General features: G+C 37.4%; 1 protein-coding gene across 4 annotated transcripts in view; it reads left to right on the forward strand.

Annotated features, from left to right (window-relative positions):
* The window catches only part of LOC103702935 (adenylate kinase 4), a 39,796-nt gene extending 15,260 nt beyond the window's left edge, over positions 1 to 24,536 (forward strand). Inside the window, exons 2-9 of one of the 4 annotated variants that reach the window (XM_008809344.4) lie at positions 57 to 106; positions 204 to 273; positions 374 to 479; positions 10,876 to 10,942; positions 13,225 to 13,300; positions 19,533 to 19,831; positions 20,410 to 20,540; positions 24,076 to 24,536. In XM_008809344.4, coding sequence (XP_008807566.1) covers positions 57 to 106; positions 204 to 273; positions 374 to 479; positions 10,876 to 10,942; positions 13,225 to 13,300; positions 19,533 to 19,831; positions 20,410 to 20,493 — 752 coding nt within the window. In that variant the 3' untranslated portion in view covers positions 20,494 to 20,540; positions 24,076 to 24,536. The remainder of the gene's footprint in view (positions 1 to 56; positions 107 to 203; positions 274 to 373; positions 480 to 10,875; positions 10,943 to 13,224; positions 13,301 to 19,532; positions 19,832 to 20,409; positions 20,541 to 24,075) is intronic. The other 3 variants (XM_008809342.4, XM_039133752.1, XM_039133753.1) reach the window with 3 other exon arrangements.
* The last annotated feature ends 1,340 nt before the right edge of the window (positions 24,537 to 25,876 follow it).

The raw sequence follows: 25,876 nt of genomic DNA on the forward strand, positions 1-25,876 counted from the left end.
GTAATGCCAACTTTTCCTTTCTCTAAAACAAACCCTCTCTTCCTCTCTTTCTCCAGGTCCTGTTGCTTCTGCCGATGGTTCTGCTTTGGTTAAGATCGGTGATACAGTGCGTTTTCTTCGGTTTTAGTTTCTCCTTTTGTAACTTGGAAATGCTTTTCTGAACATGTGCCTCGACTGCTTGATGAAATGCTTCTGATGCACAGACCATGCTTGCCGCTATCAAGCTTGAAGTCATGATCCCTTCGGCAGATGCGCCCGATGAGGGATCCCTAGGTCTGCATTCGATTTTATATGATATTTACCGCTTCTTTATTTTTGCCAGAAATGCTTATTTTTTTGGGGACTGCCATCTGGGTTCTGTTATTTTCTGCAGCAATCGAATTCCACATGCCACCAATTTGTTCTCCAAGCGTTAGGTCTGGAAGGCCCGCTGAGGTGGCACCTGTCATCTCACAGCGGTTGTCAGATGTTATAACGAGGTATGCTCTGATTTGTGTGGGTTCCTCTTTATAGCTTCTGCCCATCTTAGTGTCACAATCCACGACCTCATCCAAAAAGTCTAGCTGGAAGGTATTTTTTTTGGGTTTCTTAGTTCTGTATAAGTACCAAGATCTTTTCAGTGAATCACCGATGTAAGACACAGATCCTCACATACTCCCCATTTAAGCCCTAACGTTCTTATTAGACTAAGGGTCCAAATCCATTCAAATCTAATCACAAGCACTACTATCGGCCTATCGTCAGTCTTAAAGAGCTTGTGTTGCAGCGTCTTCAAGTCTATTTGGGCAGGGTCTGCTTTGATATTATTTATCACAACCTAGGACCTTACCCAAAAAGACTAGCTGGAAGGTATTTTTTTGGGTTTCTTAGTCTTGTATAAGTACTCAAGATCTTTCCAGCGAATAACGGACGTGGGACTTTCCTTGCACCCACATAGGTCTTTACAGGATCACTAATTGTCACGCGTCGAACCTATTGTATAGGTCGATCATGTGATACGACCGTATGAACCCTAGAGTGATGCCTTGGATATCATGCAAGGCGTGCCTTTTTCATACACATATCATTCTAACTCAGGTAGTGGTGGAGTTAAATAAACTAAAGCATTTATTCCGAAGAAATAGTCCACAATCACTAACAATAAGAATACATCAAATTATTCCAAGAGACATTGATCAAATATTTTCTAAATCCTAAGTTCCTCATTGCTTGATCCCAAACCTCGTCTACTCGACTGTATTTGTAAAAAAAATAAAAGAGAGATAATAAGCTTCACAACCCAATAAGTTACCAAAACCTCTAGTAAGATCAAGTGTATTGTGCAAGAAACATGAAATTTCAGTTTGCATGAGTTTTCACGAATAATAACATCCTGAAAATACATGAAACATATCATATCTATCAACATAGATTTCAAAATATGTAATGCACTTGGCCAAAAATAAATTTTCCACAACCAGGGATGGACCATCCATTCTCACTTTCCAAGTCCTCGCAATTATGGCTACGATCAACTCGTAACAAGCTTCGAAAGAGATTAGATCTTGACTACAATATGCCGTTGCTAGTTATGAGCCAATGATTGCCCTACTGGAGGCCCGAAAGGAAACTAGCTTCGAAATCATATAGAGATATATGTTTTCATTAGCATGTGTCAACGATCAACCTCAATTGGCTAGGCTTGAAAGAAAACTAGCTCCTGACTACAACATGCTGTCAGCCGGCATGCGCCAGTGATCACCCCATTGGAGGCTTGGAAGGGGACTAGATCCTAAGCCTGTGTGATCATAGTTGGATTGGAGAGTAGCAAAATCAGAACATATACGATATCACAATAAAATACAAATCATGCACAAGTAAAATTAAACATACTCGATTCAATCATTTTCATGCAGCATGCATATGATACTTAATTTCAGCAAAATATAATAGCAATAGATTAACTTTCAAATAATGTAAATTGGATCATAATTAATACTAGGGGTAGAGGTAAGTTACAATTTTTGCTCTAAAATCTCTTGAAATTCATCAATTAGGAAGATCGTCCAAAACCTGAATGCAAAGGAATCGGTCTCGATTATGCCTCCTCACTAGCCGGACTTGGGTTTCCACCTGTTTGGTGAGCTTTACCAGCACCACCACTAGGATAACCAGGCTTTGATATCAATTGTCACAACCCAGGACCTCACCTAAAAAGGCTAGTTGGAAGGTATTTTTTAGGGTTCCTTAGTCCTATATAAGTAGCCAAGATCTTTCCGTCGAATAACCGATGTGGGACTATACACACGCCTCCATGGGTTCTCACAGACCTCCTCTTTGATTGGGAGAAAATGGGGAGGAGGAGAACGTGAGTAGGGAAATTGAGTTTCTCTCATGTGGTTAGGAAAACAAGGGAAGAAGTGGGGAGGAAAGAAGAGAAATGGAAAAAAACCATGTCACCTCAAACCCACAGTTTTTTTTTTCTTTTTGGCACTTAAATTGTAAAGATTTGGAGAGAAACTGTATGCTCAAAATATTATTTTCTATTTCTCTTTTACCCTAGATCCAGACGGTCTAGATAAATTTCCTCTCTCCTGTGCATCCAAACACCTGGAGAAAAATCATCATTTTTCTCATCTTTATCTCCTGTCTCTTCTCTTTTCTCTTCTGTTCTGTTCCTCTATTCCAAACAACCTATCATCTAAATATCATTTGCATTGATTCTAAATATCTTCAAAGAGTTAAAGGATTCCTTTCCCTCCCTCTCTCTCTCTTCCCCGCTCATTCTTTTTACTATTGACAAGAATTTATAGATTTCTGACCTGATTTATAACTCACAGCTGTTAGAAATTATTAGAAGTCTTGCCTTATAATGCATGTGGGGGGAAAGCATGAATGGCCATGATTCTATGAGAAAGTATCAGTACCTATTTGTTTCCCTCTCTGATGAAGACACTCCACTTTTAGCTGGTGCAGTTTGCTTTTCTCTCTTAAAGAACTAAAGTTATCAGGGTATACTTCTGCTAAAGAAGAGAGTGTGTACAAAGCACCTCACAGTCAGAAATTTGGTGGCTGTTAAGCATGAATGGAGATTGAAGGACTTTGGATAAAGGCTCGAAGTTATTTGCATCATAATAGTAGAATTATGATAAACTTTAGTTTATAAGCATATAACCATTACTTGTTAATAACTATTAGTTAGCTTAAATACTTGATTAGTATCAGTTATACAAGTTATATTATTTAATTTGAAAACTTATATAACTTTAACTTACATGATATGTATTATTTAATTTATTGCATATAACTTGTAACATATAACTCTATACTTGTTTGAATTTAGTTTACTTCAGATCCATCAAAATTTTTGGTGAATACGTTATACTTCTTACTAGTTGACCTTCATTCCATTTTGTTGTATTAATAAAGGGGCATATTGCACCCAATTGGTTTGGCTACTCGTATTGTATATTTGTCTTTTGTTGGAAGTGCTATTTCATGCTTTTATGTGAAAAGAAAAGGCCTATTAATGTAATAATGTTGTTTTTGAATATACAGCACATATCATTGTTGTCAAGCAAATTGGGATCAATTTGTGAAACAGAATTGTGAAACGCTTTCTGCAGAAAAGATTGCAGTTTGAAATGGGCAAGAGTGTAAATCGTATTTACCGTTTTCATCTTGTCAAGATGGAGTAGTGGTTACCGCATGCAGAACTATTTGCTTTATTTATTATGTTATTTTTCAAATATCGAAGAGAAAGCAACATGGATGCACAAAATGAAATTCTGGAAGTAAAGAGCATTGTTAAATGCAAAGTAGGAAGAGCTGGCCTGTAGTGGTCCATACTAAGTGTAATTGATTGGACTGACGGAGAACCAGCTCTTAGGACACTAATGGTACCCTGGTACATAGCAAACCAACGCATCCTAGTTTGTACAACTTGCACTGAAGTTGCTGCCTTTGCTTTCTCTCTCTTCATTAAAGTTTGAAGTACCACAACATAGTATTGGTCATATATTAGCTCAAAAAGTAGCATGGTGTGCCCCAGAGTTTGCTCAGGGTTTGTAGATATGGGGGGGCATGGCGTGCAGTACATACCCTTATATGGTTGGTTTGTCGATCTTATTTTTTAGTGTGGTTGAGGGGATTGAACAAAAGAAGAGAGTGAGGAAGGCAGAGAGAACTCTTCTACTCTCTTGATGCTTTGATCCACAACATGAATCCAGCCAAATCCATGAAAAAAAGACCAAAATTCACAAACAAAAATGAATGTTGCCTGATTTTTTCTATTTGGCGTGAATTTTGGATATAGTGTAGTCTGGGCATCAACCTGCAATGATTTTTTCGATGAATATTCTATTTTTATATGATTTATAGATTGGTATTTGGTATTTGATATGGAGGAAGTTAACCTAGTTCTTTTTTTATTTTGACTGGCTACCACTTTACAATGATGGTCCCACTGAGACCACTGGGCAAAAGACTTTTAGAGCCTAGCATGTTGCTGGGCTCTGTGCCCTTCCCATTATTATAAGTTTATAACTAGTATTCAGTATGTGTAACACACATGAAGGAAAAAATTATAGTCTTCATTCTTGCTTGGATTTGGAGTGTTGGACTTATAATTATTATTTTTTTCTTTCCAAGCTGTTATGTTTCCTAGTTACAGTTCTTGTTAGAAGTATGCCCTAGAAGCCAACGTGGCTGACGCATATTTGTAATCTGGGAACAAATTTGTAATTTGACTCTTATTAATAAATAATATTGGGCAATTTATTTTTCATTCATGTTTGTATGTGTCCATGAATCGTCCAAGAAATTAATAGATGATGACACATATTCTCAAGGAGTTGAGAATTTGAGGCATGTGTCATTAGAGATTAATTTCTAAATGCTCCTGATCGATGGATCCATCACGAGGGACGGTGATCGATCCGCCGAGATTAATACACAAATCACTTAGTCAGATGGACGAGTTTCGAGTCCACGGTGTAGAGACACTGGAGTGATTATGCAAGTACTTGTTAGAGGACAAGGTACTGAGCTTGACCAAAGATAGTGGTCACATGGATGTTTATCCACTCGTCAGTGATTACTTATGCTGTAGTTGTATGACTGGTCTTTTGACCTGCGATGCCTCAGCTATTCACTGTGAGGTTGCTGTAGTTTGACGAGCATGTGAACTTGGGCCATAGCCATTCGGATCCTTGTAGTGCGGATTGGCTGCAGTTGGTTCATTTTGGAATAGGATTGCATCTAGATGGGATCTATCGATCTTGATAGATTAGGAGTGATCCTATGTGATTTATGAGACTGAGTTTGATAAATTTCTGGTCACGTATTTTGGAAAAAGAGTTTCGATATCTCGAATTGGAAGTCGTATAAATTTGACATATGACGGACGATGGGGTTTGATGAGATATCCATAACCTCCGTCACGTCGGGATCCATGATAGAGGGACTGTATCATACGCTAACTGCACCAAGAGGTTCAGATATTCCATTCTGCTGGTTGCCACCACATACTGCTAGGTGTTACTAGTGGATTGTGAGATTCGAAGGCATTTACTTGGTGATCAGTGAACCCTAAGAGTAGAACTGAAATTGTTTCAGTCCACTAAAAGGAGTTTCAGTGATATTGACTTGGAGATCTCAATATGTCTCACTACCAGTCAGAATAGAACCTATGAGGTTACACACATAGAGGATTTAATTAGTCAGCTATCATAATTGTGATTTGGAATCACAATAGAAATCAATCATCAATATGATTGGTGATTGAATTAACCCACTAAGTGTTAGTGAGTTAATGGAAGAAGAATCAAGTGGAATTGATTGCAATTGGATTGCAATTGGGCTGATTTAATGAGCCAAATCAAATTAGGTTCGACCCAAATTGATTTGGGTTCATGATTGGGTCAATTTGATTAAACCAAGGTTTGTGCGGATTTTAAAGACCACATGTCGTCGTAGGATGATATGACTTAAGTCATGTTCACACTATGCGGACTTTAAAGTCCACATGGCGTCGTAGGATGCATGCTCCCAAATCAATTAATTCTCCTAATGAGATTAGAAATCCTAATGTGATTAGAAAATTAATCAATTGATTAAGTGGACACATGTCATGCATCTATGAGCACAAGGATTGGACACTTGGCATTAATCCAAGGGTGGGTTATATTCCCATACTCCTAATAAGATTAGGAGAAGCCCTAAACCCAATCTATAAAAGGGTAGCAAGAGAGACATTATGAATTAATTCTCCTCTTCCTCTCCACGCCTCCTCTTCCTTTCTTCCTCCATCCCACGGCAGCAAGAGGAGCCTTCATCCTCTTCCTGCACGACAGCAAAGGAGTTCCCTTCTTCCTCTTCCAAGGCGTTGGAAGTTTGAGAAGAAAAGAAAGGAAGAAAGACCACACGGCAGCAAGGAAGGAGTTCTTCCTCACGCCACATAACCCTTCTTCTTCCTCCTTCACGGAAGCAAGGGGTCTTCATCCTCCTCTACTTCCACAGTAGCAAGGCAAGGAAGATCCACGTGCAAGCTTCCTCCTTCCTCTTCCTCCATCGCAAGCAAGGTTGAAGAAGAAAGGGTTCTTCTTCAAGGAGGTAAGTTGCAGATTCTTATTCCAACTTATGATAGTCATTAGAGGTCTTTGCAATGAGCTAGCACTCCGATAAGACCTTATCTCAGATGATTAAATCCTCGTGTGGATACCTGTAGAGGCCGGACATGTGTGCGGCTTAACCAGGAACCTAGACAGATCATCAGGCTGCGGTGTTCTACACCTGCAGAAATTTTTGAAGATGAGATCTTCAAATCTAAAACTTTTGATTTTTTGTTTCAGTTTTATAAATCTTTATCAACCCTCCTTAGATCCTAATCTTCCCTCCCTAATGAGTTCAAAGATCTTCTGGATTTGGATCCAGAAAATTTTTTGAATTCTACGATCCAAGGCGCGTTCATACGATGAACGACATCCCGTTCGAATTCCGCTGCGAACGTCGCATCGAACGGGGCATAACTCAGCAGTTCTAACTAGAGAGTTAGGAAATCATTTAACCCCCCCCCCCCCCCCCCCCCCCCCCCCTCCATTTCTTGTCTTTGTTCTCTTTCTTTGCCTTACATGTGCAGCGATGCAAGATGAGTTGAATGACCATATTTTGGATGGGCTTGAAGATGGCTTCATGAAGCCAGCCTCCAAAGAAACACAAAGAAGCAAAAAGAACATGGTTTCAGTGTTCTTTTTTTCTAAAAAAAAACGATGGGCAAGTTCTTTGTGTTGATTCATATTTTCCAAAAAAAATGTCAGGACCCTCTAGTTCTGTATTTACCTTTATTTCTTGTGCATGTCTAACTGAGGTCCTGAGGGAAAAAACATAGTTCAAAGAAAAATAACATTCATTAAATTTATGGGCATGGATTATTAGTTAACATTTGCACTGTTTACCTGTTTAAGGTAATATTTTATGGAATCACCAAATCTTTGCATGCAGCTGGAAAAACTGTTATTTTTCATGTACAATGGTCTACACATATTTTTTCTGTGTATTATTTTTTAAAAATAGTAAGTATTATAATAATTTTTACATACTTGTAAATAATTCCAGTCCTTTCTCATCTTGGAAAACAACAGAAACTGCAGTGAATTTAATTGTTAAATAGTAGTTTTGGATAATAGATGTTATAATAGGTGATGGCATTATCCAACCTTGGCCTAGAATGGGGGTGTTCATGGAAACACATTTGTCTAGGAGTAGGCTTTTGTTGAGAAACTGTCGAGCAACTTTTGTTGGTGTGGGTATCCAACTAAGCTGGTGAAAGCAATCTTGGCCATCAATTTTTGGTGTGGGTATCCAACTAAGCTGGTGAAAGCAATCTTGGCCATCAATTTTTTGTGAGGTTAATCCATTGGTTCTAGGCCAAAAGGAAAAAATGATTGAAAGTAGAAAAGGTTAAACAATGATCTCTTGGGTTAGTGCTGGTACAAACATGGTGAGCATGGATCTGTGGCTGTGAGGATTTTTCTTTTTCTTTTTCTTTTCTTTTTTTGTAATTTGGTCAGAGCCATAGGTAAGAAATGGATTTGCTTTTCTTTTATTGACCTCACTTGTATGTGATCACATGTGGTTGGTTGAATGAACAGACAATTGGCCATCATGTCCATAGTTTACATTGTATATATAAGAGATATGCAGTGAATGTGGGAATCCAAAGGCAAAATACAGATGCACAAACGGACTGAACTTGAATTTTGTTTCATGATGTGTATATTTTGATCAATTGCATGTATTCATTTCTTATATATATCTTCTCTGCAATTATTTTTCGTAATTCAATGTATAACATCCATTTTGTTGTCACTCACTTGTATACAAGAAATACTTAGTTTTTAAGCACGCTGTAATACTGTAGATCATGATCAACAACATGGTCTCAAAATTTGGATGACTCATCAGGTACTATTTTATAGGAGATTCATCCTTTTTGATATGATTCTTGATCAGCTCTCTCTCTCTCTCTCTCTCTCCCTCCCTCCCTCCCCTCTCTCTGGCTCGCTTGGTTGGTCTCTCCCTCCCTCCCTCGTTCCCATCCTCCTTCTCCCTCTCCCTCCCCCTTCATGTGTGATTTCATGCATTGGTGGTTAGAAACCCTAAACATTGCTGTAGAAAAGGTCTAAAATGCCTCCTCTACTTTAGTTTTAGGTGCCTTGGTCAAGAAATCCTAAACCATCTAGGCTCATTGGGCGCTCGGTTCATTTTCTTTGCTTGTAGGTTCCTCCTAGTTGTTGTTAGGGCTGAGTGAGATGATCAATTTGTTTGCCTATCTATCTGTTTCTCTAAAGGGTGTGGGCATCCCTCTTGGTATACATTTACCTAGTTCCCATCTTGATCTGTTTAGGTTACTATGTACTTTTCTAGCATCTTTTCATATATTGACCTAATTGAGCATAAATTATATAAGATATAGCTACCCAATCTGGTTAGACAATAAAGTAAAATAAGATGTTGACTAATTGGTTTGTCAAAAATTGGTATCTCTTGATTGGCAGAAATTCCTTGCCTAAAACAAATCATGGCTGAAACTTGAAAGTCTGATCTGCAATCCAGATTAGGGCTTAGAAACTTGAAGGACCCCAATTGTGTTTGGATTGGAGCTGGGCTTTATAGATGATTATAAGCCTGATTTTGAACCCCATGACAAAAGAACCTTGTCTAGGGCCCTTTGAAGCCTGATATATGTGGGCTGATTCTGATTCTGGGTCTAATATTGATGTTGGAGGTACTCCAGGGCTGGGCAGCCTAGGCATAAGATCTGCTTGGCTTGTCAACAATGTTAATGTTCAGGAAAGTTGTAAGAAAATTGTGTCTTGAGTCTGGTTGGAGAACATTAAGGTGAATGATAGTAGTGTATTCCAGTTAATAGCCCCTTTGTCTTCTTTAGTACAGAAGCTAACTAGAGAGCATTTTTATTTTGTCCAATATGCTGTTATATTGATGAAAAGCTGAAAAATTTATTATACATTTCTGACATGTTTGGCCATGTGTGAGTGTTCCAGCGCAACAACAGAAGTTATCCCCACACATCCTTCCAGTCTTCCTTAGACATAACATCTTAAACATGATTACTGATTATGGTTTTAATTAAATATAACAACTATATCTCTAGTTCTATTCTTAAGATTTTAGCAAATTCCAACAAGAACAGCATTCCAACTTTTTTTACTTGTTTAGTTTATTGCATAGGTTCCTGCACTGGCCTCCCATTTTCCATTAAGCCTCTTCACAACCAGATAAAGTAACCAATATAATCAATTGTATAATTGGTGGCCTTTATGCTAACATGGTTTAAAGTTAGATGTTGAGTTGCAATTTGGGCTCTCATGGAGGTCCAGAGTATTCTTCCTCAGAAGTGAAAGAGATTCTTTACAAGAACCTTTGGTATTGATCTGGGTTTGACTTTGCTCATATCCTAATTCATAGTGAATGGCTCAAGAGTGGCTCCTTTTGGACTGTTCATCAGAATGAAGGCTTCAGGCAACCTAGTTCCTCAATGGCTTTCCTTACCTAGGCCCTCCTCAATCTCATGCTGGTTTATGCTGCTTGTTCAAAACCTTTGGATGACAATCTATGCTAATGGCATCATTAGTGATGAATTTAGAAGTCTATATTTTATTTCCTGTTGGATTCTGAATGGCAGAGTGGTTGCTATAATCCCATGTGTGGAAACGAGGAGATTCATCAAAACCTGTCTTACTTGGACACCCACATCCAACCTAAAATCTATGTTTGAAATGTATATGAATAATTGATGCATCAGGTTGTTGCTTTTATAAATGGGATGAAAAATATATTCCAACAATGAGTTTGCTCACTACAATAATGTTAAAATCAAGCTTTTTATCTTTTTACAGATTGGTCAAGAATATAGGTGTTACAGTAACATTTTGTAATATCTTTTTTTTTAAAAATCTTAAGCGAATTGAGAAGTTTGAAAGAGAAATGTGCATATTGGAAAACCATAATAAATGATATATCACTGTTTCTTTTATACACTATTTAAATATATCTTCTAGTTATCTTTCTCTATTGATCTTTTCATTTTCTGATGTCAGATACTCGGATATGTGTCTGAATACCATTCTTGTGTTTGCATCCATGTAATACTACTCAAAACTTCTGTATTGCAAAATGATGTGCGGTCCAATTGCAAACTCTTTTCTTTTATAGCTTGAGCAAAATATTTTTCCTTTTAGAACCATTTGATGGCCATTTAAGATCATAAGATATGTTCTTAACATATTTTTTCATTAATGTAATTATTATTTTCTTTTAATTTTGTTTGGAATGCTTCATGACATTTTATGGAAATTACTCTTTGAATTTCTGCAGTTCTGAGATGATAAACTTGAATGAACTGTCCTTAATTAGTGGAAAGGCTGCATGGATGGCCTACTTGGTAAGGCTGCCCTTTTCTCTTAGTTCACTATTCCTGTGCAAAAGTTCGTCCGCCATTTTTCTAAAATTTAGATTGATTTGAATAAAATATAAATACATGCATATGCAAAAATATGTACTAAAATTTATGGGCATGTTGATGTATGAACAGTAGAGCTAGAAAGCATTTAACAGTATTTGGCCCCAAGAGCTTTCCATGTGAAAGAAATGATTGACCTTTTAAAATGGAAACCTATGTTGTTGAGCATAATCTACATTGTTTAAATTGCTTAGGAACAATATTTCATTATCTTGGAGGCATCTTTTGCATCTGGTGTACACATGTACAATGTTCATTGTAGAATGCCAAGCTTTGTTTTGGTTTATGGTTTAGATGCACTGAAATCAGTGGAATTTGTTGTTTTTTATTTGTGTTTTAAGATGTCTAGTGAAGGTCAAGAGCTTGGATTGTGAAATAATATGTCCTGCAGCAATATTTCAGCTCACTAACTATAATTCTATGTCCATTTTATAACTTTTTGATGCATTGGAAAGAGACCTCTGAAACACATGATTTTTTATTCCTAGGAAATTTTAGTCATAGAGAAATCATGATAGATAATATTGTTTTTCATATAGAAGGTTTATTATTGATTCGAATACGAAGAAGCTAAGGCCAAGAACTCTTATAAACATTCCATCCATTATACACATACTAAACATTAATGCATGTTTACGTGCATCTTGTGTGTGCTTTATATATGTTTTTTTTTATTGCATCTGAATCTGTTGAACTTTACTAAATCTAGATCCAAATGTAGAGAGAACTGCCTGATGTTTTGTTCTTTAAACTGCCTGATGTTTTGTTCTTTAACCTGCTATTATCTCCTTTAATAGTGGAAATCCAGATGATCTTTTATTAGAGAATAAGAAAGAACATACAAGAAAAAAAAGGAAAATAAGAATCAAGAAGTGGAGAAAAGATGACTTGTTCAATCACAGATCTGATTAGACACTTTTTTCCTATGTTGTTAAATTAGGGAAACCACTCAAGAGAGGTATATTATGACAAAAATACTGTTGTAGTACACCTGACAACAGAAGTGCAGCAAATAATAGTAGTACATCTAATAACAGAAGCAATTAAGGAAATATTATTTTAGGGCATTTACAATTATATGTGTTTGTGTACTTATGCATGCATGTATGTGCGCGTGTGCTTGTGCATGTAAGTCTATATGTATGTATATTTGTACGTAACTATGTATATATGTATGCATGTATGATGGCCAAACAGATCATTTTCTGTGGAGACCTGTCTTAGCTGGTTTGACCAATTTTGGCTGAGTTTTGGTAGTTTCAGCAGATTTTGACCCAAACTGATATTTTTTTTTATCTTTTTTTTTTTTATCAATAGGTTTTATATGTTCAATACTTTCTAATATTTTTTAAAATTTGTTAATGTTGTTCGATATCACATTTATCTAAAGCTCTAATAATTTATTTATGTTATTTTTGGCTAAGGTTGGTTATTGCCGTGGCTGATGCGATTTTGATGTATATTTACTAATGAGAAAGCAACATGTTGCTGTGGTTCTTTTTCTACTTAAATGAGTTTTCTTTTCTTTTCTTTTGAATGATGGGATACATTAAAATGAAATAATAGAATAAAATGGGTTTTATTTTGGATGGTTCTTTTCTTGTTAGGATGGATTGTTGAATGGAATATGATGAAATATGGTCAAGTGCTTTTTTCATTCTTAGATGAGTTATTATAATGAAATAAAATGAGCAACAATTAGCAGCAAAATTAGTTAAATGTAAAAATTAGAGAAAATATGGGAAATTATATCAAAGAGAATAGTGTAGGAGAGTCTAAAATACAGAGAAAGTGAAGAACAATTATAGAAGCTAGAGAAAATTATGATATATGTAGTACATGAGCTTTGAACAATTTAGTGTCCACCTAAAACTACCTAAACTACACAAATTATGACCCTGAATAACTCTAAACACAATGAAATGATGTGAAATAACTTTTTGCGTTTTTTTTTTATTTTCTAATTTTTTGGATTTTTTCCTAACTTTTTTGACTGAAACTGCAAATCTCATAGTGAAATTGCTGAAACTGAAACTATCAAAACTGAAATTCTAGAGGATTAAAAGCATGTCTGGTTCCGAATTTTAAAACCTTGGTCTGTTCAGAATTGTAGTTATTGAATGATTGACATTCTAGCAACTGAGGGAGCTTGTAGTTTTTGTAGTTGATATTTGACCAAAATGGCTATCGTTTGTGTCTTGAAGGATATTTACTGTCTCAATGCTGATGGATGCCTATTTGATGCTGCTTTACTTTCAGCAGTTGCGGCATTTTCTCATTGTAAGTTCATCCTTGCTCAGCTACAACTTATTACATTCTTTTCCTTTTCTTGTTATGTTGAATTTAAGCCCAACATACTGCAATCATACATTGGGAAATAGGATCATAAGTGATTCCATATTGATGGATTAAGGCTTGTTGTTAGTTTCTGATTATGATGTTTTCCTAGCTTATTCCTATCGTGTAGAATTTAGCAAAACAATCTTTAGAACTATTTGTGGCAAAGAGGTACAAGCCTCCTGCCCCTCCTTACTGCTCAATCAAGATCTAGAGTAAACATAACCATTAGCATTGATGATAAGTAGGATGTATTGGAAGGAAGGCGAGTGTCATCATGAGCCGCTCCAAAGGTGACCACCAAGGAAACTATTGGATATCTTGAAGGAAGTCAATGGGGTGGTGAGATGGTGGATGTAATGGTATCTGAGTCACTCTTGAGACAAAAAGATTGATGGGATGATATAGGCCCCGTTTAGGAGAGCTTTTGGAGGGCCAAAAAGTACTTTCTGCCTTTCTAAAAGCACTTTTAGATGTAATAGGGGTGTTTGGTAAAAATTTCGGAAAGCTGTTTTAGCTTTCTTAAAAAGCTAAAAATAGCTTTTGGGAGAAGCTTCATTTTGGAGCTTTCCGAAAAACCACTTTTAGACTTGGTCGAAAAGCTATTTTTTTGACCAAAATACCCATGATAAAATATAATAATTACACAGAATGTTCCTTTAATAATTGTTTAACTAATTTTATCACTTAGCTAGAAAATGTTATATTATGAGAAATTAATTTACGCCAATAATTATAATATTTTATATCTTTATTATTGTATTATACTATAAATATAATATTATATTACATTATATCATAATACATTGATGTGTTATGTTAAATAATTTAAAATTATATTAAATTATTATGCTACAGTATACAATATTATATTACTATATGATTATAATATTATATTATATTATAGTAATATTATACTATATCATATTTTTATGTGTTAATACATATTATATTTTATTATTCTTTATTGTATAATACTATGCAATATTTTTTATGGTCATTTTGTTATACCAAAAGTACTTTCTCAGTTTGTTTACCAAACATATGTTAAAGTGGCACAATACTTTAGAAATGTAGTTACCAACAACAAGCAACTATTTATGAAAGCTCTACTTCAGAAAGCTCTACTTCCAAAAGCTCTACTGTCAATGGCTCTCCAAAACGGGGCCATATTGATTGCCATCCTAGTTAGTGGTGTGTTCGGCAAGGGCATGAAATATGTAGTGATGTGGTGCACTATGATAGCACTAACTTGATTGCCTCCCTTGCAAATAATCATCTCACTTTTGCTGAGTTAGATTGCAAGTGGATTCCAAACATTTGATGTTGGGAGCATCTAGCGGAATGAAAGAGGAGGGGACCTTCAAAGGGGTAGGTGGGTCACCCCAAAGACCCAAATGTTGGAAAGGTAATCCACTTGTGACTTTCTCAAACACTTAAAGGGCATGTTTGACATTGCTTAAGAAAAGTCCTCGCATGACTCATCTTTAAATACAATAAGCACATTTGTCAAAGGAAGTCTCATTGTTTTGTCATTCATTAGAGGAATTTGGATTGGGCAAAATCTGAACTCTGCCTAATGCCAAGCCAATTTAAGCTTTGAACCAAACTACTAAACATAACCTAAGTTTTATCACTACCTAATTTTGATTAAATAAGCTAATGGCGTAGGTTTGAGATCTAAAACCAACCCAAATTTAGACCAAACTTGATCAAACTAACAATCATAGGGTCAGGCTGGTCCCAAAAAGTCTTCCGTAGAGTTCTTAGGTGAGTGTTTGATGGTTTCTAGCATGGTACGCCGAATCGGCCCGAACCGGAAGGGACGGGGCGTACTATACCGGCCTGAACTGGGCGGTACGGGGTATACTGTACCAGTTCGGTACCGGTACCCGGTACGGATGGCGTACGGACACTCGGTACGTCAAAAAAATTCCGTACTGTACCGTACTGACACTGTGTTAGTATGGCACCGGTACGGGATATAGTACCGAGATAGCGAACTTTGGTTTCTTGGATTGTTGACTAGAGGTTTTGTTATTGTTAAGCCTAACATGCAATATTGACCCATCTTCTCTTGTTTCATAGGCACTTAGGATCTAGTGGTTAGTTTGACATGGTATCCGAGCTAGTTTGTTGAAGGCCATGAGTTCAAATTCCCTCCAAGCCAATTATTTATAAATGTTTACTTGGTTATTATTTTGACTTATCTTATGCTTTTATTCATTTAACTATCCATGTGCATAGTCCAATTTGCACGTAATGGAGGATGGTAAGCTTGCATACATTGTTCACCCATACCCTATAAGCTCTTGCGATATACTGGTTAGTTCAGAGTTACTTGGGTGATGTAAACATGGTTTAAAATTCTAGTATAATTGGTTTCAAAGTCCTCTGTCAAGGCATAATTTATCCTTAAACCTAATGTCACGCATTCGACCTGAAAATACGGGCCAGGTATGCGGTAATCGCTGCATACTCATAGAAATTTTTTTTCATATACATGCAAGACATCTCGTCACAATATCATAAAGCAAGTAGTGGAATCAAATAATTATTTAAATAACTCTAAAATTTAAATAACTAAAATCCAACTTAATGTATCATAAAATTCTAGTAATATCTAATAGTCTTACATCATATTTTTAATAAAATACTAATCAAAAATAAAAAAAAAAGAACTTTGCTTCTAATCACTCTTCCAAAATATGTCCCTATGCCATCTTAACTATCAGTTGTAAAAATAGTAAAATATTGAATAATAAACTAGACAACCCAGTAAGTAATGAACATTTAAACTAAATAAATCAGGTAATAAGATAAACAATAATATACTAAAAATAAGTATATGAAGTACATTAGTTCAAAACTAAATCTAGACGTGCAACATTATCAAAATATTGTGCATGCAAATCCATTTTTTCTCAAAATTCAAATTTCGTTTATAAATCCTAGATCTTTCAAAATTTCATATTCATGTGAACTATGAACTATGACCATACTTATACTTTGTGGCTAGGCCAGATAATGAGCTTAGAAATAGTTGTACTGTCAATACATAACTTCCATTGGTAGGGTATCAAAATGCCAATAGGATATAAGTATCAAAATATATAACTCCCACTGGTAGAGTATCGAAGTGCCAACATATGCCTTCCACTAATAGGGTATCGAAACATAGTCCAACAGCGAGTCCCAATCCATCTCGATTCAATTTTTTTTCTCAAAAAGATGTTTCATGTTCCAAATTGAAGGATACATAAAATATGCAATATCAAAATCAATCTAGCATAATCCATATTGAAATCAACATGTTCAATCATGAATCATATAATATTTTAGAAAAAAAAGCATATCAATAAAACACTATGCGTCAAGTTCATAAATAATGAATAATACGACTTCAAAAATTATGAATATTTTATAAATTGCCGATAAATCTAGAAAAAGGGTTACATTGCTTATATCGCGAGTACAACTAACTAACAGATCCTCTTAGTCTAAAAATCTCTCTCAGAGCTTAATATTCAAAAATTATATTTCTATCAGAAATTTAACCATGATTGTTTTAAAAATAAAAATTCTATATCTTGACACCCCCATAAAGGATCGAGCCTAATAATCGTAAAATATTTTCATGGAAATTAGGTCCCCGAGATGAGGGCTGAGTTCAGGTCGACCTTGATCTTAGGAGAAGGGACCCATTGCGGTCCACTTGTCGTGAGGGAGACAGGAACAATAGAGGAGAAAATAGGGGCTTTAGAGCTTCCTTCCTGACATAAAATAGGGAAGGACAACTGTTGAAGAATTGGGAGGCGGAAGGTCCATCTTCCGACGACAGTGGAACCGATGGCTAAGCGACGCTTGAAAAGGAATAAAAAATAGGGGTGTAAATTGGTGATCAACACAACTTTAGAAGGGCTGAAAACTCCATCTAACCGGCAGCAAAGCCCAGGGTCACTCCTCGACGTAGTGGAAAGAGCTTGGCATGGTCGTGGACTGATGGCTGGAGCCCTTTTTACTTCAGATTTTCCAACGAAGCTTGGAACGGAGGATTCATAATCGAAACAGGGCATCAAAATTCCCGACCAAATCTGGCGACCTCTCCACCAAAAAACATGGTTTAAAGGCTAAGGAGGATGTGGAGGAAAATCAATTTGAGGATTACAAGATTAATACCTTGTTTCGATGATGCTAGCCTATGGCAGTGGCGGACGGTGCTCGAGATGAAGCCGGGAACACCAGCAATATCCACTTGAGGCTAAGACTGCTGGTGGGGGTTGAAGGGATCTGGGATGGTTTAATTAGAGCTGAGATCGAACTCCAGCATCCCTCTCGGCGTCGGATTCCCATCAGGAGTCGAGGAAGAAGATGACTCCATCAGGAGTTTGTCTTCTTCTCTGCATGTGCGGCTGTGCACCTCAAGTAACCACCCCCTCCACCCCCCCGGGGGGATGCCCAAGCACATGCGAGCACATGCTGGGTTTAAGAATTTCAAATGTTTTTCCAAATTCTGTTTTGGGCCAGGTAAATTTTGGGCCAAGCTATTTATGGGTTGATCCAATTTCTGAGTTTGTTTGGGTATTTGGGGATAATCCAAGTCTTCTAAGCTGACCAAGGACCAAGTGGACTAGGCTTAGTTCAAAAGGGGGTCAAGCAAGCAATAACCTATTTAAAAGGTTCTTTGAAGCAAAAACTTAATCCAATTTGTGCTGCCATGACATACAATGTAACCAACACCATTTGAAGTTCAATTTGTTCAGTGTACCTTAAATATTTATCGTTACATTGTAGATCTATGAACTAAGTAGGTTCATAAAAGTTATCCCTGTCAAGTGGAAAAAAACAGGAACCGAGAGTTTTTCCTATTCAGTTTAAGCACTCTATGAATTGGGACGGCCGTATCGGTGCATGACCCAGCTGGGATGGAGGCGGGATGGGGGACGGAAGTGAGTTTAGGAGTCCTGCATCCATCTCGTGTGCCATGATCTCATTGGAACAGGACGGGATGACCGGGACAGTTTTTTTAAGTCATGATTTCTTTATAAGTTTTCATTTTTTTAGCAATTTTTTATAAGCTTGCTGTTTAGAATATGTCAATTATTTCGTGTTGAACACAATGTATTCAAGTGAAGCACATTGTAACATTCTTTTGAATTATTTGAATTGGTTTAGAATAAATGTGCATTAATTCCTTTTTGTTGATTTCCAAATGTGGGTGAATATCACAATGTCAATGACGTAAAGTAAAAGCACCTTGTCACAGTGTCATATATTGATGTCATTGGCACAATTTGTGAAACTGTGACAAGTTAATAATGGTTTTCACTTTAGTTATCCCTGTTAGCTCATATGGCCCTTATGCCATGTGTCACAACTCACAACCATTTCCCCCAAATTTGATATGTAAACCGTCTTATAGGTAGACACATTGTTTCATTTATTATCTCAACTATTTTCTGGGATCGCAGCCCTTTTGCTAATTCATTGGTTCCTTTCCTATCTGCATCATCTTCTTGCTAGTTAGCTGGCCCTTTTTAAGTCCTCGATGTAGCTTTGCTTTTTTCCTTTATAAGATTTACTTACTTTATGTACTTATGCCAGTGAGGTTTCAAGGTTCTTTGAGCTTTTATTTGGCCTCTTCAAGTTTCTTTGAGCTTTCATTTGGCCTCTTCAAGTCCAAGCACTTTGTGGGCATTTGCTGCTGTCTTAGTTTCTTGTTCAACAACTCCAAGTTTGTGTTTGTCTTCTTCCTGGTTGGACCATTGATTTTAGTGCTTTATTGATATCACATAATTTTGGTCAGTATGCAGTTAAAAGGTATAGATCATATCCAACAGCTTGAATCATCAATGTCAGATCCCTATCTTCTGATTTCACCTGACCAAATGTGACTTGAAATCCAGCCAATGGATCCTATTCCACCCCTTCCCCTTTTCTCTCTCTCTCTCTCTCTCTCTATCTGTATATATACATACATACATACAAACACATACACATAAATATACACACATATATTATTCCACCTCTGTGATGGTTGGATGTCCATACTGATGCCCATCTTTGACTGGTAATTTGTTTTTGTTGCAAGGATGACTATTGTTTTATTTACCTTGTTTATCTCATTTAGTTTGTACTTAAATTTAATGACTAAAAATTTTATATTGATCTACAGTGCAGATCCCTCTTGTTTCTGTCAATGATGATGGAAGAGTTGTTGCTGTATCTGGTGAACTCACGGAAGGAAAATCAAAACTAGAATTGGTCAATAAAGAAAAGAGGAAGCTCTCACTTAGGAGCAAGCCATTTTCCTTGACATGCATACTTCATGAAAAATACATCCTTGCAGACCCCAATTCAGAAGAAGAGTCTATCATGGATACCTTTGTGACTGTTGTGTTAGATTCATGGGGCCAGCTTGTGTCAATATACAAACCAGGGGGAGCAGTTCTTGCCAACATGTCAACAATTAAGGTTTGTCACCACGTTCCTCCTATAACTTTACTAGAGTAGAAGTTTGGGGAATTAAAGTTATTAAGATATTTAAAACACTAGCTGTCTCGAATCTTTTATTAACCTCTATGATGTGATTTAGAAGATAATTGAAAAATATGTTGATTTAAATGCACATTTTAAATTTAATAAAAAATTAATTTTTAAATTCATGAAATGCATTTGAACAAATTTTAGAGTATGTAACATCATAGAATTATATATCTTGTTGTTCAATTCTCAACTCAACCAAGCCTTAATCCCACACTAATTAGGGTCAGCTATCTATCTTACTATTCCATGAAAATTTAAATATGCTTCTAGCAACATCTTAAGAAAAACATGAAGTTTGTTTTATGGCCAGTTTTGTGCTTTCTTCATGTGTGCAATATGAATTCTGCATGAGTGTTGGATATCAAGCAGGTAGCTGACATAAATCACTATGATATTCTATAATCCATTAAAACTTATAGACAATAATAAATTGGCTTGTAATATTGGTGACTCACAATTGACCAAAGAATTACATGAAGGCTACTAATGCATTTGATGATTTGTAGGCGTGCATTGCAGTTGCAAAGAGTAGAGTGAAGGAGCTAAACAACATTTTGAACGAATCCCTTTCAGAGATGGAGGTTGACTAGTTTTTGATTAATCTGCTATTTGACATATATATATTTGAATCTGTCAGGTAAAACTGATTTTTAAAATTCTTTAGATCCTTGTTCTTTTGTTCTCACATTTCAGTTCAGTTGGTCACAAAATTCGATGCCTTGGCCCTTTTCCAGTCCAATATAACTGAGTGGATTCCAAATGGAATCAGTTGGTTGGTCTGGTGATATATTTAAATGTTAGCTTGAAACATTAAAAGAGTAGGAAAAATCAAAATTTGTGAAGAATAAGGACTGGATAAGATTTGATCTGCATACTGCTCTTGAGTTAGTTGGAGGTTTGTGGTAAGCGTTGAAGTGGGATAAGAGGGCAAGAAATTGATTGCAAATATGTTTCTAAAATCATTTCATTTCTGCTATAAGTTCATTCAGTAATTTTACAATATTTTTTCAAGTTTCCATTTATGTCTTCTCTGTTTCCCTCATATCCCTCTCATGCCGAGTATTTGGATCATTCTCTTTATCCATCTATATGCCTTTATCTGGAAAAAATTGCCGACACTGGTAAAAAGCTTACCTTTTATAGATTGAGTGGCATTAACTCTGAGGTTGAGTACTAAAATCATGTTCACTATCAATATTTCCTTATACCAGCCCAAGGAGAATATCGGAGTAATGGCACTCTCATGTCTGTAAATTCAGGTCTGCATAATCTGGCAGGGCTGGCCTGAATGAAACACAAACGGAGATTTTGAGCTTCCTTCAATTTAATTTCTAGAAGGGCAAGGAAAGAAAATAACTGATATGGAACTACCAATGGGTTGAAGCTAGTTTTCTGCACGCTGTAATGTGCTTCAACCAAATATGAATTTTTTTTTTCTTTTATATGCTGGAAAACCTAGCTAGCCTCTTAGGATTTTGTTTATCTGATGTGGCTTCCATCTCTTCTGTCTATTTGTGATGCATATACAGCTTCAAACCAAACTGTGGAACGTCAATAAACATACTAGTTGTATCTTGAACATCAGGATGGTTTTGTAGCCATCCAGAAAGTTTTAGCCACCTCAGGCAAGGTTGTCAGCCAATTGGTTGTTTTTTGAAACATAGGGAAATGCTTCATCATCAATTTGAGCTTACCTTTTTGTCGAAAACAAATTTCTACCATTTCACGTTGTTGTGCCAACATGGATAACTGCCTCTTTTAGATGGTCTTTATTGAATATCTTGAAAATAGTGGGGCAGCGCCACCCATCATTTAAAAGAATTGACGGGGAAAAACCTATATCAATCATATGGGGAAATACCATCCAAACTCCTTCAAATATAGTGGTGCGGCCACTGGGCTACAAACCAGTTCATGGTCATTTATGCTCAGCGTTTACGTCCATAAGTCATGCTTTTGTGAGTACCAAAACCTTAAAATCTTGTAGTTTGAGTCATGATGGCAGCTGTGTTTCAGTATTGCACAGATTAAAAGATTTCAATATTGGATCTCATGGCCCTGCTAAAGGGAGTGCAGAAAATTGCAACTATGACCAGATAATATTTAAAGCATCCTGCAATTAAGTTGCAGTTTCATCGTGTCCTTGCATACTGTCTGGAGACTATATATTCTATGTGCCATTAGTCAGATGAGTAGGACATGATCAGAGGCCTGGTCATGCATTTCCATAGTCTATATTGTCTATATGCCATTAATCAGATGAGTTAGATGGATGCCATTGAACTTCCATCCGATCATTACGGAACATCTTTGCGCTTCCATAGCTGGATGTCACTACATTTCCATCCCATCTGGGATAACTGTTGTGTTTCGGACTCTTATTTTGTTCCGTTTGTTGCCATCGCGTTTGTGACAACTAGGCCTGGGCTGCCAGATGGGCCGACCTAGACCCATGTAGGCAGCCCATCTGGAGGCCACCACCTCTTGCTTCGGAGAGGAAGGTGGGCGATCCAGCTGCCAGGCGGACGGGACGACAGATGCCCGACCACAAAGCAGTGCCGCCACCTCCTGCTTCGAAGAGGAAGGTGGGCGGTTCAGCTGCCGAGCGGAAGAGGCCACAGCCGCCAAGCCGCTGGGGGCGATGCCTGGAGGCTTCCACCTCCTACTTCGGGGAGATCTAGCTACCGGGTGGAAGGGGCCACAGCTACCCAGCTAAAGTGGTTACCACCGCTCAAAAATCCTATTTATAGTCATAGCCCTTACAGATCTCCTTCTTCCTTAGGGAATCCTTGAACCAGAGAAGCCGGAGCAAGGGACGTTGCGCCACTCTTCGGAGCAAGGTAGACCCTAATTCCTGTTCCTTTATCTTTTGATAACGAAAGAAAAGAAAAAGGGAGGAAGAAGAAGAGGAAAGGAAGGGAGAAGAGCCTACCTGGTGTTCTCGGCTGCGGATCCGGCACGATGAGCCGTGGCCGCAGCCGTCAATGGCCGGAGGCCCTTCCTCCCCTCCTTTGGGCACGACGAGCCCGACCGCAGCCTTCCCTTGGTCGCAGCGAGTTCGACCGCAACTACGGCCACGGTGGTGGGTTCCTCCCCCACCGCAGTGGGAACGAAGGAGCCGCCGCTCCGACTTTGGGGTCGGCCAGGGATGCCGCAGGCTCGGCCGCGGGCATCGGCGGCCGTGGCTCGGCCCCTCCCGAGTTCACCCTCCTCCCTTCGCCGGAGAAGAAAGGGGGGGGCTGCTCGACCTCTCTCGAGCCTCCTCTTCTTCCTTGAGAGGGGATGGGGAGGAGATTAGAGTGGAAAGAGGGTTCGGGAGAGCCTTCTGGAGGAGGGAATGGGTTAATGGGTTGGGTTCGGATTAACGGGTCGAGTCCGAACCCGAACTAATCCAATCGGATTTAAAGAAATTAAAATAGATTTGGGTTAGCTCGGGTTGGGTCTGATCTAAATCCAACTGGGTTCAATTAGATTGGAATTTAAATTGATTAAGCCGAATAAAGTTTAATTGGGTTGAGTCCAAGTTTAATTGGGCCTGAAACCTAATTAAATTTGGATTGTGCAATGATTGGACTCGAGCTGGCAAATATATGAATTACAAGATTGTTTGGAAAAACATGACCTAGTTTCATAGACACTGTCATCTTTAAGGACATAACCTTATTTTCAGATGTTATTGAAAGATTTTGGTCTCTGTTTCAGTATCTTGAAACTCCACAAATCATGCAACGTGGACAAGCTATTGTGCAATATTGAGCTATACATGACAAATGTATGGTCAAGTCCTTTCCCAGAAATCCTGATATGCTGGGTTTCTTTTATGGTTATCCTGGGACTCAAACCTGTTGTTCATTATTGACAGGTCAACGTTTTATGCAAACACTAGCTTTTAGATAAAGTTTTTTAATTTTATAAGAAGTAAGATTCTTGCAGGAGAGTTTATTTTGGTACTGGTTAAGAACAAGAAGTTAAAATGTATTGGGTTCTATATCAGGCAAAACTGTCATATCGAATCTTGAGATTATGAGTGTATTTATTCAGTGATGTGCAACCTCATCACATGCTTAAACCAATTGTTTCTACTCGTTCAATGTGCCTCGTTATTTTCCTCCATCTTCAAAGTTTTCATCAGATTAGTCCAAGCCAATGGTTCACTTCTTTTTACATTGTAGGTCATTGATTACTACTCCAAGAAGAGTGTTGTGGCGCAGCTTCATGCCGACAAACCCCCAAAAGAAGTCACTTCTGAGGTTCAGAAGTCACTTTCATGAGCGGAACCTCCCCCCTATTATTTGACTTAAATGTAACTTTATCAGAAACTCACCTGGGCATTGGTTAATTAACCTGTGCAATCTGATACATTGTCAGCTGGAGCTTCAATCTCCTGAATTTTTTTCCCTTTCACCAAACCTTTTGCATTTCGGCTTTTTGGCTTGAGAGTTCTTAACAAATGCAGACCAGAATAAAGTTTTTCGCATGCAAGCAAGGGTTCTTGCTGTAAAAGTTGTGATGTGGCATGGAATTGATGAGATCTTTTGTGTGAAAATGTTTCAAAATCTGAAGCTGTGTGTTGTTTTGTTGACTGACGTTTATCTTAGCTTGCAAAGGTCACCCCCCTGTGATTGGACTTTGAGATCCCTATTATAGTTGGTCAAGGATTTTAGATATCTGATGTGTCAACATGCTTGTATTAACACAGGTTCATGGCACAAAGTTATGGAAATCATGCTGTTATGATCCGAATTATGGTGTCAATAGCCATGTTGCATCCAGGTCTGACAAATGGAAGCTGAAGGATCCTGAAGTAATGTTTAATGGTTGTGTTAATAACTAATGTTATTTGCTTCTTCATGCTATGAATGGCGCATCTCCTCACCTTCCTCCTGTTCTTGTGTTTGGTTTCCCCTTCAATCGTGGTTATTTTTTTATTTTTTTTTGGTTAGAAATTGCGGTTCTCACCAATGCTGATGCCACTCTTAAAAAACTTTATGTTTCCATTACTAATCAATTACTTCCAAACAACAGAAAATTATGGGTCTCCATCTTTTTGCTGGTTTGAGTATGTATTTTTTACTGAGAAAATAAATGTGGAGAAATGAGGCAAATACATGGGAATGAATAGAGAACTCATTTATTAGTCTTTAAACAATTTTATTAACATACCTTTTTTGCTTTCTTCTCTTTAATAAACCATACCATCACATTTGCTCACCTTTTCTTCTCAAGTGGACGCCTGCGACAATTAATTGTGGAAGGTTGGAAAATTTGACGACCGCGACAAGTAGTTAGTGGAATATAGGGATCTTTATAAAACCCTAAGGTTTGGCTCCTTGTTGATGAGGATTCTACCTTGGATTTGAAAAATTAGTATCTATCCAAGAGTGGCACTTTTTGCTTTGGTAAGTGGCATGGGATTGTCTCTATTATCACAAAGTGCTGCATCATTTCCTACTTGTGATTACTGCCCGGAGATTGTAAGTGTTTGTTAGCCTCGTTCTCCTTCAATGTTAGAGAGCACATTGGGTGTGGTGTCTGGCTATCAACCCGGGACAATCCTTTATCACTGGATAAGTTAATGAGTCATTTGAAGGGTGAAGTGTATAGAGGTTACGAGATCAATAAGGTCGTTACTATCTGTTATGTTATTTATCATATTTGGTTGGCAAGGAATAGTTAGTTAATATCTGTTATGTCATTTATCATATTTGGTTGGCAAGAAATAATTAAAAAATGTAGATTAGAGCAGCTAGGTTACATTCATGAAAGCTTCATTGCAATCTTCAGAGTTTATCCACACAATTGTCCATCGTTGGTACTTGATAACCAAGGAAAATTAGAAGTCTCCCTCTATAGTTTCTCTGCATTCTAAGGGGATTTATATCGCATGTCAGCCTTGATTCTTTAGCTTTTTCAAGATCAATTTCGGTGGTGGTAAGCTCGGGTGCTGGATGCTTAGAGCTAATGGTGGGGCTG

The sequence above is a fragment of the Phoenix dactylifera genome, chromosome 14, assembly GCF_009389715.1.
Source record: "Phoenix dactylifera cultivar Barhee BC4 chromosome 14, palm_55x_up_171113_PBpolish2nd_filt_p, whole genome shotgun sequence".
In the NCBI taxonomy this organism is placed as follows: domain Eukaryota; kingdom Viridiplantae; phylum Streptophyta; class Magnoliopsida; order Arecales; family Arecaceae; genus Phoenix; species Phoenix dactylifera.